Here is a 14,738-nt window from a genome sequence, read left to right as displayed (position 1 = left end):
ACACGCTGCTGGTAGGAACTACTTTTCATTTTTTATAGTAGTTCTTGTTTATCATCCTCTTATTTTAATGGTTTAATTATGGATCTTTTTTAAGATGAAACACCTTTTTCAACCCTTTTGTTGTAACAGCTCAGCTTTATTTTGAAAGAACCGCTACCTCAGTATACTTATATATGTATACACGTGTGTATGTGTGTGTATACAGTATATATGTGTATGTTTCAAACTAGTGATGGGAACATTTTTCAAAACACTCCGTATCTCAGTATACTTATATATTTGATCATCTTTATAGCAGTTCTTATTTTTATTCTATTTTATTGATTTTACTTGGATCTAAAAACCTTTCAAACTTTTTTCTGTTAACAGCTCGGCTACCTCAGTAAACTTCTGACTTTAATATAAATAGCTAAATAACTGATATTCTTAATCTAAATACACCATTTTTTTTTACATTTACTCTGCAGATTTTGTTTTTCCACAATGCATTGGATCAGTATCACCGATACCAGCCTGAGTTTACTCAATATCGGATCAGAAATCACTGGTATTGAACATCACTAGTTTTAACCGTGTTAAGAGTTAGAGCAAAGAAATAAACATACCGTTTTCTCACTTAAAAACATATCTTCCTTTCATACCCCAAACCCACATTATTAAAAGGTCTAATTAGAGATTTAATCATTTGAATTGTTCTGCTGTTTCAGTTCAGTCTTTCAAATTCCAGTTTTTGCTAAATTAGGATGCTTAGTTTAAACATCTTTAGTAAAATGGTTTATTTATTTATATCTAGTAAAGTTCAGTAAGTAGAAGAATTCATTTTAGTTTATTTTGTTGGACAGTTATTGGAGTTTGAGTTGGTGCCATCTAATTAAAAACAAAAACTATTTTTAAAGCTGCAGCTACATTTTTTTAATTATATTAAAAAGGTGGGGTAGTTTTTATTTTACTTTTACACAAATAGACCTACAGTTCAGTTTAATTTATTTCAAAGTACACTGCACTTGTTACATTTAGAGGTTGTAACAGCTAAAATAAATAAGATTAACTTTTAAAGTCTGCTATTTCTTGTGGCTCCCGAAAATAGTTTTTGTAGAAGTTTGTGCAAAACGGCTCTTTTGATAATAAAAGGTTAGACTCCCTAAAGGAACATCTGTTTTTTCTGTTCCTAAAGACATAAATCAGTTTAATAAACTCGAGTGATTTACACAACAAGCCTTTAATGGCAAAGACTGAAAAGTGAAAAAAAGTATTTACAAAAATATTAAAATCATGAAAAATACAAAAGTTAATATATAAAAATCAGCTCTACAAACATTATGTACAAAAAGATGTTCAGGTCCAAGTCACGCTGGTCTGGTTTATCCGGGCTAGAAAAGTCTGTTCAAGGCAGCCGAGAGGAAACTCAAGGTCCCCCCGGAGACAGAGGTCTCAGAAATCAGCGTCCAGCCTGAAGGTGTTGTCCGTGGGGCCCGACATCACCCCCATCCTCTGGTACTCCCCGACCCGCTTCTCAAAGAAGTTGGTCTTCCCCTCCAGAGAAATGTTCTCCATGAAGTCAAACGGGTTCTCGGCCCGGAAAACCTGCAGGACAGAAACACGGACACGTCAGGATCAACACGTCACACATTCAGTTAGGAGTTTCAAACATATTTGGGACAAATGCAGATTAGTCAGTGTTTAAGTATTTCTGAGCCTAAATTTGCTACTGAATTTTCTGGACTATAAGCCGCATCTGCTCTATTTAAAAAAAAAATAAAAAGATATTTAGCCGCAGATATTTATGTACCCGGTATTTATTTATCTATTTGAAATCTGCTTCTACTTCTATCTGCTAAAGAAGAAGTAGCGTATTCTTCTTTGCATTTATTTTGTCTTACTTTTGATTCTAATTCCAGTTAGAGTGAAATATTTGGATTTATGATAGCAGGATTTCTCCTGATTATCCTCATGATTGGAGGATTCCTGATTTATCGACAAACGCGTAAGTCGTCGACAGCAGTTCTGGCTCTTTCAGAGCTGCCGGACGTGGCTGAAGGGTCAAGCAAGGCGATCAACGCTCAGACTTTAACGCTGGGGGAGCAGAGCCGTAAGCTGGATGTGATTCTTGAACAGAATCACAGGCTGGCGGCGTCTTTGAGCTCATTAACAAGATTGATAACAACTTGGAGAAGTTGGGAGCTCGGCTTGGCCGGAATTGATCACAAATTCGTCTGATTGGAGTCGCCATTGATGAACCAGAGACTGAAGGCAGACGGAAAATTACTGACTCTGCCGGTTTTCAAAATAATTGTTGATTCTATAATCTGGCCTTGACAGGGCGGTTTGGCCGATCGCTCCAGTCACAATCTCCCTGGTGGAATGTAAACAAGGTGACTCTGCCCCCACTAGCCCTCCCCTCTCAGGAACATCTGCGGACCTGTTTCAGAACTGACCGAGCCGCCTGATAACATCAAGGACATTTGGCTGAGGTTCAGTATAGTAAACTAAAGTCCAGTAATGATGGTTTTTAGTTCTGGTTGTGTTCTGGTCCGGTTCAGCCCGGCGTCTGTATCACGGTGCTGCGTCTCTGACGGGGAACCACACGTCCTCCATCAGAACCTGCAGCGCCGCTCAGCCCCCATCACTGGCTGAGGTCAGTACCCCTGCGCATCTCATCACCACCGGTACCAGAACCTCCTAGAACCCTCTAGATACCCCACCAGAACCAGAACCGTACCTTGGAGAAGCCCAGCTCCAGCAGCAGCCGGTCGGCCACGAACTCGATGTACGTCTTCATCAGATCACAGTTCATCCCGATCAGCTTCACCGGCAGAGCCTCCGTCAGGAACTCCTGCAACAGACCGGGTATCAGAACCAGAACCAGCAGAACATCTGGACGGGCCAGAACCAGCACCAGGACCTCTCACCTGCTCGATGGCCACGGCGTCCCTGATGATCCGGACCACCGTCTCCGAGGACGGTTTGGTCTGAAGGTGCTTGAACATCAGGCAGGCGAAGTCGCAGTGGAGGCCCTGGAAAAACCAGTTAGTTAAACACTTGGAACTGGAACCAGTTGAACTAAAGTTAAACACTAACACAAATGTCCTGAAACTTTCCAGCCATTTGTCTCTAAATTGACCGTGTTAGCTAAACTGAGGTTGCCAGATATGACAGGTTTCAGCCCAAACGTGATGTAAAACCCACCGAAATAATGAAAAACTAGCCCGAATCAAACGCTTTCCATGTTGAAACCAAATAAATTAAAAAAAAGTTATGAAATTGAAATTATTGAAAAGTCATAAGAAAATGAAGGCGAAAAAAGCTCAGGCTCCAAAGTTTGCAATTAAATTGAGTAGATTAAAGCAAATTAAGTATGAGTGAGTTTATTGTGTAAGTTTCTACTTTTCTCTGCCATAATGGAAACTGTTAATTTCTCCTAAATATTTAGTAAAAACCAGGAAAAGCAGCCCAGATTTTAAATCAACCCGCCAAATTGGACTGAAACCTACTAAACCTGGCAACCCGGTTGAGGCGTCCAACAACTGGTAAAAAGATTTATTTCTCCTCAAATAAACTTTTCCTTTTCAAAGTGTAAGAACACTTATGACAGATAAAATTGCCTCTAAAATTAAAGATTCAAAAATGAAGACTCTTGCATTGAGATTTAAGACAAATTAAGACATTTAAAAGGCCTTATTTTAGGAATATTTAAGACTTTAAGGGTCTTTAAGACTTTAAGGGTCTTTAAGACTTTAAGGGTTTCTAAGGCCTCACCTCGTCCCTGCTGATGAGCTCGTTGCTGAAGGTCAGGCCCGGCATCAGTCCTCTCTTCTTCAGCCAGAAGATGGAAGCAAACGATCCGGAGAAGAAGATTCCCTCCACGGCGGCGAAGGCTACGACCCGCTCTCCTGATGGAGGAATCAATGATCAATAACCAGCCCTGATGATCAATAACCAGCCCTGGTAATCAATAACCAGCCCTGGTAATCAATAACCAGCCCTGGTAATCAATAACCAGCCCTGGTAATCAATAATCAGTACCGTAGGTGGCGTTCTGGTTAGTGGTCAGTAATCAATAATCAGTACCGTAGGTGGCGTTCTGGTTAGTGATCAGTAATCAATAATCAGTACCGTAGGTGGCGTTCTGGTTAGTGATCAGTAATCAATAATCAGTACCGTAGGTGGCGTTCTGGTTAGTGATCAGTAATCAATAATAGTACCGTAGGTGGCGTTCTGGTTCCCGATCCAGTTCAGAGCCCAGTCAGCTTTCTTCTTCACGCAGGGCAGAGTCTCGATGGCGTTGAACAGGAAGTCCCTGAGAACAAAGTCTGACGTTACAAACATTTAACTAATAAAGTCAGATCAATAATTCTACCCTGAAAACTATATTTAAGATATAGATGTTAATAATTGTTCTTTTTGCCAAAGGCAAAAAAAGGGAAACACTCACTTATACAGAGTTCCTAAACATTTTAAGGTCAAATTCAAGCACTTTGAAAATCTTCAAGCACCTTATTGCTGGGGTCAAATTAGTGATGCACAGATTGTTCGGTAACCGAAATTGTTCGGCCGAAAACGGCAAAAAAAACGGTGTTCGGTGGAATAAGTGGGGAAAAACCCAACAATTGATAACAGCGTTGTAATATAAGGAAATAGACTGGCTGCTCCGTAACGGCTGCACCACAAACATAAATCGTTGGCCAACCAAAAAGTAACCCCATAAGAATTTACCTAACATTCACCAGCAGGTGGAACCAAAACAACAATTTTTATGTTCAATAAATATTTTCTACCTTGTAATTTTGTAAGATTTTTTTCTTTGAAAAGCATAAATCAAATTTATTTGATTTATGCAGTGGTGAAAAAAATTGGCAAAATAAATGAAAAACTGCAAAGAACCATGTTCGGTATTGTTTGGTATTCGGCCAAGTGTTTATTATTATTTTTGGTTTTGGCCACAAATTTTCATTTCGGTGCATCACTAGGTAAAATATCTACAGACAGATATATATATATATATATATATTCTTTACATTGTACCGTGCTGTAAACATCCAGTTATGTTTCATCTTACTGATTTTATTTCTCCTTGTAATAAATAAACTATACAGTCTGATCCCAAATTTGTGAATTCTGGAGAGCTTTTATTGCAGCAAGTATATAGCTGATTTTTATTATAAGAATGTTATTTTTGGTTATCATTTTTTATCAAAGTTTCACAAACATAAATGCAAATTCATCCCCAGAAAGCCTGAACTCTGAGGACGATCTGCTCGTGGAAAAACATAAGAACATCGGCTGTAAATCACTGAATTTATCAACATGAAACTTACTTTGGCACATTATGTTTTTATTGGTATTAATTTACATTCAACCGTCTTGTCCTTTGTATATAATTTGGTGTTGGAATCTTATCTGTATTTAGCCTTTGATCCTAGTCTTTCATTGTATTTCCAGATCTAAACTTTTATTAAAGATCTGACCAGATCTAAGCATCTCTACCTCTCGTTTAAGTTAAAGTTAAAGTGTCACCTCTCGCTGGACTCCTTGATGTAGGTGTTGATCAGAAGGCTGTACTAGTTTAAGTTAAAGTTAAAGTGTCACCTCTCGCTGGACTCCTTGATGTAGGTGTTGATCAGAAGGCTGTACATCTCAGAGTGAATATTCTCCATGGCGATCTGGAAGCCGTAGAAGCAGCGAGCCTCCGTCACCTGCACCTCCTGGGTGAAGCGCTCCACCTGGAGGAGGACGAGAGTTACACACCTATTCATTTGTACAGTCAGTGTCTGTTTCCAGGTCTGATTTCACACAAATGGCAAGAATTACATTTCTATACGGTCAAAACATACAAAGACTGGGTCAAATACAGTATTACAAGAGAAATCTGTGCTGATTCGTGCAGTGAATTAAACCAATTTGACAATTCTGTCACAATTCCTGCATTCAGGGCTTATCCATAACTTCCAGAACCATTCAGGTCTTTGTAAACCAGCAGGAAGACTCTAAACTCACCAGGTTCTCGTTGACGATGCCGTCACTGGCAGCAAAGAAGGCCAGGACGTGGGAGATGAAGTATCGCTCCTCGTCCTTCAGAGACTCCCAGTGCAGCTGGTCCTTGGACAGATCCACCTGCACACACGTTACTTACTTTATTAGTCCACACGTGGAGATTTGTCTTATAATACAAAAACAGTAACATGACACAGCAACAAACACTTAAAGGTTAGGATTCCCTCTATGAGGTTCTTATAAAGCAGGGATCGGCAACCCAAAATGTTTTAGAGCCATATTGGACCAAAAACACAAAAAACAAATATGTCTGGAGCCGCAAAAAAATGAAAAGTCTTGTATCAGCCTTAGAATGAAGGAACACATGCTGCATGTTTCTATATTAGTTAGAACTGGGGGGAGATTTTTTTTTTTCATTATGCACTTCGAGAAAAGTCGAAAATGTAGAGAGAAAAAGTCGAAATGTCGAAAAAAAAAAGTCGAAATGTCGAGAAAAAAAGTCGAAATGTCGAGAAAAAAAAAGTCAAAATGTCGAGAAAAAAAGTCAAAATGTCGAGAAAAAAAGTCAAAATGTCGAGAAAAAAAGTCAAAATGTCGAGAAAAAAAGTCAAAATGTCGAGAAAGAAAGAAAAAAAAAAGGGAAAAAAGAAAAAAAAAGGGAAAAAAGAAAAAAAAAAGGAAAAAAGAAAAAAAAAAGGAAAAAAGAAAAAAAAAAAGGAAAAAAGCCTTAGAATGAAGGCAACACATGCTGGATGTTTCTATATTAGTTAGAACTGGGGGAAGATTTTTTTTTTCATTATGCACTTCGAGAAAAAAGTTGAAATGTCGAGAAAAGCGTAAATGTCAAAAAAAAAGTTGAAATTTCGAGAAAAAAGTCGAAATGTCAAGATTAGTTTTGAAGTACAATCTTGAGAAAAAAGTCAAAATGTCAAGAAAAGTCGAAATGTTGAGAAAAAAGTCGAAATGCAGAGAAAAAAGTCGAAATGCAGAGAAAAAAGTCGAAATGCAGAGAAAAAAGTAGAAATATCGAGGAAAAAGTAAAAATATCAAGAAAGAAAAAAAGAAAAAAAGGTCAAACATTTTTGAAAAAGCTCCAGGAGCCACTAGGGCGGCGCTAAAGAGCCGCGGGTTGCTGATCCCTGTTCTAAAGTCTCCATAATCTGCTGCTCACACTAAAGGAGCTGAGCTTGCGTAGTAAATGTAGCCGTTCATTACAAGATTTAAAGATGAGGGCTGTCAATAAAAAGGTACCTAAATATTTAAAGTCTCTACTACCTCTGCAGGACTGTCTCAGAAAATTAGAATGTTGTGATAAAGCTCTTCATTTTCTGTAATACATTAAAAACTCCTCCTACCTCCTCTGCCGTCCAGAAAGACGCCTCGGCCTTCTTGTACATCTGCCAGATGTCGTGGTACTGGATGGGGAAAACGACGAAGCGGCGAGGGTTTTCCTTCAGCAGCGGCTCCTCCGAGCTGCTGGGCTTCTTTGGAGACGGAGACTGGAAAATAAATCATCAATTAGTCCATCTGAAGGTCTGATGAACCTGCAATTTGAGCCATTTGTCGCTAAAGTTACATTTAACCATATTTGCCTCCTCTCTAGAAATCCAGCGCTTGCCAGATCTGACAGGTTTCAGCTCAAAAAAATATGTAAAATCCACCAAAATAATAAAAAAAAACCCAGCTCAAATCAAACATTCTCTATGTTGAAACCAAGTAAATTATTAAAATGCAGAATAAATTTCAAGTCATAAGCAAATAAAGCCAATAAAGTTCAGGCTCCAAACAAAGACTACAATTAAATTGAGTAGATTAAATATAATATCTGAGTTTATTGTGTTCTCTGCCATAGTAAATTTAAGACTTACCATTTTCAAACTAAATTTAAGACCAAAAAGACACTTGTTCACAGGTTGAGGTTGCCAGATCTGACAGGTTTCAGCCCAAACGTGATTTAAAACCCACCGAAATAATGAAAAACCAGCTCAAATCAAACATTTTCTATGTTGAAACCAAATTAATTTAAAAAAGTTGTTAATGAAATTGAAAATTCATAAGAAAATGAAGCCAAATCAAATATTCTCTACATTAAAACCATAAATTAATACGCAATAGCTTTAACGAACACAAAATTACACATATAACATTTTTGTAGGGATTTTGTCAATATATAGTATGCCAAGAAAAAAAAATTCAGGGATTTTTAAGCCAATTTATCTTAAATGTGTTTCAGTTAATCATCTGACATGGGAACAGCTGGGACGAGTGACGTCACACGCCCTTTCTTGGCGCCACCTGTGCCGGTTTGGCGCCACAAGGAGCTTTAACATCAACCCGTTCAGTCCCAGTTCAGCCTCTTTTACCCATAGACATATATACATAGACATATATATATATATGTATATGCTTTTACCCCCAGTTCAGTCCCGTTTTAAACTCCGGGTCCGCTCGTTTTACTCACCGCGCCGTCGCTGAAAATCTTCCGCGCCGTTTTGGACGCCAGGATGCGGGTACTGTTCAGACTGGGAGGCTGAAATCAAACAAATACCGTCAATAAAACATTTCCAAACACAAAATAAAACCAAATAGCGATTATTAACGACATATTTTCTGCTCCTACCGTGTTTTCTTTGTCCAGCGACATTTTGTTCATCTGGCTGTCGAGGTTCTTCTGGTTCATAGTTGACAGAGTAGAGCGTGTAGAAAGCATCTTTACTTTCCTTCGATTTACTGACAAAGATTAGAAAATAACGATAAATTAAAGAGTAAAACAAGTAGCAGCGCAGATACACCAACAGGGAGAGAAACAAGAGAATGAAGCGGCTTCTGCTGCTCGTTCCCCCTTTTTATTTGAGCTTTCCCGCTGGAACTCGCCAGCCAATCAGCGCCCGACCTTTAAAAGTGACGTAGTGACGCAGCCAATCAGAGGACGCCTGCTGATCACGTGACCCCCGGCGTTGGAGTTACAAAACCAGAATAACTTTTGTTATAAAACTAAAAAATAAGCGCGCAAAAGTTTGAATTTGAACAAATGACACACCCGTTTTTACATAAGAAACAATAAAACGACAATCTAAACGTGAAAAACCAAGATAAAATTAAAGTAATCGCTTTAAAAAACTAATATATTTTCATTTATTTGATGAACTGACAGCGTTCAGTCGCTTTTATATGTAATTATTCTAGTTTCAGCAGCTCAGACGACCCTATTTCCACATATATATGTATTTATATCGACATTTATCCTATTATATTTCTAGAATTAGACTAAAATCGCTTTTATAATGTTTATTTACACATTTATTTCCCGCCGCCGCGCTTTTTCTCTAATTTCTCATCATTTAAAGACGTTTTCAACAATGAAACTTCACTCAAAAATCATTTAATTTGACACTTTTTAAAAGACCACATTAATATGTTTATGTGTGAGGAGTAAAAGTGTCATTAACAGGGTTTTATTTCCTGAAAAGGAGCTAAAAATGATTAACAAGATAACACACCATCTGGGTCTTTAAAGGTTTTATTTCGACAGAATAACCCCGGATTAAAAGTCTCAGTTCTTAATCTTAGCGTTTGTTTCATCTGGGAAGGATGTAGCTTTTATTTAATCGGGTTTCAGGCTTTGAAGAAACAAAGAAAACCAAAACAGAAACATTTTCCCTCTAAAAAGACGGGGCGACTCAGCAGCTGTTTCCGGGAAGGAGCGCGCTGATTGGCTGTTTGAGGTGATGACGACACAAGGTTTAGACTGACACGTATCGCTCCCTGGCGGCGGGAAGGTTTATTACTGCTGTAGGAAAATTACTAGCAGCTTTAGGGAGAATCTACGGAAGCGTATAGTGCTTTTTGTTTTATTGAACACAATTTATAAACAAGAAAACACATTTATACAAGCTGCTAGTGGAGGAAATACAATATAAGAAAATATAAAATTTTAGGAGGTATCATGAATAAGAGACATATATGAATGAATGAATGAATGAATGAATGAATGAATGAATGAATGAATGAATGAATGAATGAATGAATGAAATGAGTTTTAGTTCCCCCTGCATCAACACACCTGATTGTAACTAATGGGTCATCACCTCGGTTCATCCAGTCAGCTGACAGTCCTGCCGGGGCCCCGGACAAAATAATCTAAGATGGGCCCCCTGCGCCCGGATCTCTCCTTCTCCCTCTTCCTCTCCTCTCCCTCTGCTCTTCAGGTTTTTATACAAGCTAATGGACGTTAACATTAGAGCTAGCAGTTAGGTTAAGTTACAAGGTTGGTAAACGTTGTAACTGTTTCTGACCTTGCTCTACGCTGACTTTATTAATTCCAGCTTCACCGTCACCACCTTTTTAAAATATTGGTGTAGAGAATCTCTGAGTCCTCTATTTTCTTCTTCTCTTCTTCTCTTTTCTCTTCTTTTCTGAGCACCAGACTCGTGCTGACTGGACATTTTGACCATTCTAATGGTTGAATTAAATGATAACATCAAATTTTGATCAGCGGCCGAACCATTTTAGTGTTGGGGGTTCTTGACCACAAGGACAATTAGGAAGAAAACAAATAAGCTTTTATGTAACTCAAATACTACATATTTTTTCCACAAATAGGCATATTTTGAAACATTTTGAAAAATGATTCCATAATTTAATGAGAATAAAAAATAATTATTTATTTATTTATTTTTCCAGTTCTGGCCCCCCCCCCCTACCCTGGGCCCGGGACAACAGACCCGTTTGTCCCCCCCTATCGGCGGGCGTGCTACTAGTACTAGTAGCTGACTACTTCCACTGCTGTGCCTTTAAGAAAGGTTTGAGTTGTGACAGGCGGATTCTTCCAAAAATCAAGAATCATGTCCTTTGTTTTTGACACATTGAGCTGCAGGTAAGAGTTATCACACCATCTAACAAAATAATCAAGGACAGGTCCATGACCCTCCTGGTCCTGCAAGAGGCTGACAATCACGGAGTCATCAGCACATTTTATTATAAACCTTGACTGGAACATGCTCTTACAATCATTGGTGTAAAGCATGAACAGTAGACGTGACAGGACACACCCCTGGGGCGAGCCTGTGGAACACAGCAGAGAATCAGACAGGCGGTGCGTCCGAAATGTCGTACTAAAAAGTATACTTAAGTTCGGCACACTTTTGAGTAAATATCAGTAGTGTGCATTAATTCGGACGTACTATTCAGAGCCACACGGCACTTCCTGCTGTAGGGTGGGGGAGGTGTTACCATGGTAACCTGTCACAGCAGCGGTAGCAGCACCGCTCCGCTCTTTCCCGTTTATTCCGGCCCAAACAAGATGAGATTATATAATATTATTAAATACGAATATTATGATATTAATATTATATAATATTATACTTAATATTATACTTATTGCATATACGTATAACCAAACACCGCTGCATTGCATTGTGGGAAGTTTCTGTTTAGCTAGTGTCCATCAATCCACACTAAAAAAAATTCTCCAGAATGAGTATGGATAGTAGGCCTACATACTATTGAGTACGTACTAATGTTTAAGACGCTCTTAAAAATCTCACATACCGTATTTTCTGGACTATAAGCCGCTACTTTTTTCATAGGTTTTCAACCATGCAGCTTATACAAAGGTGCAGCTAATCTGTGGATTTTTCTTCCACCGCTCGGGGCGCTTTAACCGGAATTAGAATCAAAACTAAGACAAAATAAATGCAAAGAAGAATACGCTATTTCTTCTTTAGCAGATAGAAGTAGAAGCAGATTTCAAACAGATAAACAGATAAATAAATACCGGTTATTTTCTCTTGGTTCTGTCTCGTTTTAATCAGCAAAGTTGCTGCCGTGTTAAAAGACACTGTTAGGAAAGATCTATTTAGGTACAAACATGTACATCATTTACAGTTCAGAATCCTTCTGTACATGTAGTAAATATCTAATCTAACAACAGAAATATCTGTGGCTAAATATCTTTTTTTTTTTTTTTAAATAGAGCGGATGCGGCTTATAGTCCAGAAAATACAGTAATCATTTTGCTACTCATTAGGGTGGAATGACAAATATTCTTGTTAAGATTGTGAGTTTTTGCAGTGATCCATTTTACTTATCCTGTGAAGGACAGAGTCATATTGATAAGTTCAGAAAAGTGTTTTTTATTGTTGTGTTTTGATGTATTTGATGTAAGCCCAGTGGATATTTAAAGCTTACAGAAGGCTGCATTTAACTGCTGCTATGTCATTCCTGCAGTATTTCTGCAGCTGTTTTGGTCACTGCTATTATTTGTAATATATTATATTATTTGTAATCAGCACAAATTATCTGTCCCCATATGATAAAATGCACCATCCCCCCTGATTCTTTTTTACAACTCTATAACTGCTTATAGGTCTCAAAACCACTTTTTAGTTGTCTTGATGTCTCTGACTCGGATAACTGAGTCCGTTACCATGGTGACAGAATCTGGTATCAGCATCTTCCTCTTGTTAATGTAAAGTTTTGTAAACTATTTATTTTGAATATGATTTAATGTTTTGCTGCATCTGCATTTGTCCGTATTTAATACGTTTTGTGTTTCTAACGGCCTTGTTTGAGTAAATATATGAATAATATTTGCACATCGTTGTGATTGATTAAGCATCAGGTTCATTTCAGTGATGCTGATATACGGTGTAATCTGATTACTATAATGGTAAATAATGTAATTTCAACTTTAATATCTAAAATTCAGGTTTCATCTCCAAATTAAGTCAGATTTAAATCAGTAACATTCACTATTCCTGACTTTTCAGTCGCTACACATATCTATGGAAGAGTATCAGGGCCAGACAGGAGAAAAATAAAAATATTTTAGAGGAAGATTTCTTTTTCTTTATGCACTTCGAGAAAAAAAGTCGAAATGTCAAGATTAAAAAAGTTGAAATGTTGAGAAAAAAGTCAAAATGCCGAGAAAAAAGGCGAAATTTCGACTTAATCTCAACATTTCAACTTTTTTATCGAAGTGCACAATAAAAAAAAAATCTTCCCCTCAAAGTATTTTTTCTCCTGCATGGCCCTGATATTCTTCTGTACATATCTGATCTCAGCTGATGGATGGAAACATTTATAGTGAGTTCAACATCATCCACTTCTCTGTGTTATTGAGCTGCAGTGGAAAACAAGCTCGCCACAAGCACATCTTTTTTATCATGTCTTCTCTTAACATTATTAAAAAGTGAAGTGTTTTTTTCAGCTACTGGATAACCTAGATTTCCTTTGGGATTAATAAAGTATCCATCTATCAATCATCCATTTGACTGAACTATGAACACGAAGCTGAACTGAATGAAAACTTCAAAGATTTATGCAAATTAGGTTGTAGAATCAGGAGGTTCCTCCTTAAAGCTACTGACAACTTTTTATTTCTTTTTGTTGGAGGGTTTTCTCACGTTTAAAGGTATTGTGACATGAAAAACACATTTTTCTTGATTTTTTGTGTTTTGTTGGGTGTCTTGACATCAATTACACCCAAAAAACAACGAACTTTTAACATTCAGTGTATTGTGTGCTTTCTGGGATTTTCCGCATAACTGTGCAAAAACGGCTCATCTGGTTTGGTGGCGGGCCGTGACGTCAGGGCCCGCTAAATCACCGCCCCCTCCACCCAGCTCCCTGCCTCCTCTCCAGCGCACCATAAAGGCTGATTTATGGTTCCGCGTTACACCGACGCAGAGCCTACGGCGTAGGGTTACGCGGCGACGCGCACCATACGCTGAACCCTACGGCTTAGGCTCTGCGTCGATTTAACGCGGAACCATAAATCAGGCTTAACACGGAGCTGTTAGAGCCTCTTCTGTTCTCATCACCGGAGGAAAACTGCTAAGAAGACCCGCGGCCACTGACTGGACTTAAGATAAGGGGACACTTTATTTACATGCCTTTATTTTTGTGATTGTTTGCTGTGGTCTGTCTAGTCGCCCTGTCTGGGCTGTGTGTGGGTGTTTGTGGTCGGTGTGCGCGCGTGTGTGTGAAGACGGCAGAAGTGTGTAGCGGTTGGTTGGAGGAGGTTTGGAGGAGGAGCGGGGCAATGATTGACAGGAAAGGGGGAAAGGAAGCATTTTTCACTGCGCAAAAAAACACTGTCATAAAAAGCCAGGAAAAGAGTACTAGAGTGAAGTTTTTCTTGTTACACTCTTTTAGACACATTTGAGGGATGTTGGCCAAGACTTTTAATAGTGTTAAAAGCATGTTAAAAATGATGTCACAATACCTTTAACAGCCCACCTAACTCCTGCCCTGCTGCAGCTGTGTTGTTGTCAGGCAGGAGGACAGACCATAAAAAGTGAGAAAAACAGGCTGAATCTTTTATTTTGGTAAGTGTCTCTGAGGAAACTCATCCAAAGTGGACTTTAGCTGGCGTTTTCTTTCTCTTGAACCCGTTAGCACTTAAGGTGCCGTTGCTGATGAGCTGCAGTGATGTGCAAAAGTTTATTCCCCCCTAGGAATAAACGGGAATAAACGATCCGACCACTCAATCCTCTACAGTTCCTCGTTCCTGCAGAGCTTGCAGGTTCTGCAGAGCTTTCATTCTTTCAGGAAAAGTGGTGAAAACATAAATAATATAAAACATAACCGGCATCACGTCCAGAGGTGACGAGCTGATGTTTCATTCATCGTGTGAAGTTTATAACCAGACTCTTAACGGACTCCATGAACGGCAGCAAAGCGCTCACTTTTACAGACCTGTCAGGTTTTGGATTTAAAAATAAGGGACATTGCACCGTCTGTCT

At 38.6% G+C, this 14,738-nt stretch overlaps 1 protein-coding gene across 1 annotated transcript; it reads right to left on the bottom strand.

Moving 5' to 3' along the window:
* Nucleotides 1-1,200: 1,200 nt before the first annotated feature.
* Nucleotides 1,201-8,822, bottom strand: LOC133464754 (ribonucleoside-diphosphate reductase subunit M2). Its single transcript, XM_061746922.1, has 10 exons — nucleotides 8,612-8,822; nucleotides 8,453-8,521; nucleotides 7,347-7,490; nucleotides 5,995-6,111; nucleotides 5,587-5,720; nucleotides 4,203-4,297; nucleotides 3,757-3,890; nucleotides 2,910-3,014; nucleotides 2,720-2,833; nucleotides 1,201-1,584 (listed from the first exon to the last, which is right to left on the bottom strand). Exons 1-10 carry the CDS (start codon nucleotides 8,699-8,701, stop codon nucleotides 1,432-1,434), a joined length of 1,155 nt encoding a protein of 384 aa, XP_061602906.1. The 5' UTR covers nucleotides 8,702-8,822; the 3' UTR covers nucleotides 1,201-1,431.
* Between the last annotated feature and the right edge of the window lie 5,916 nt (nucleotides 8,823-14,738).

The sequence above is a fragment of the Cololabis saira genome, chromosome 18 (genome assembly GCF_033807715.1).
Source record: "Cololabis saira isolate AMF1-May2022 chromosome 18, fColSai1.1, whole genome shotgun sequence".
NCBI lineage: Eukaryota > Metazoa > Chordata > Actinopteri > Beloniformes > Belonidae > Cololabis > Cololabis saira.
Note: the sequence above shows the minus strand (reverse complement) of the source record. Positions and strands in the feature narration are given on the sequence as shown.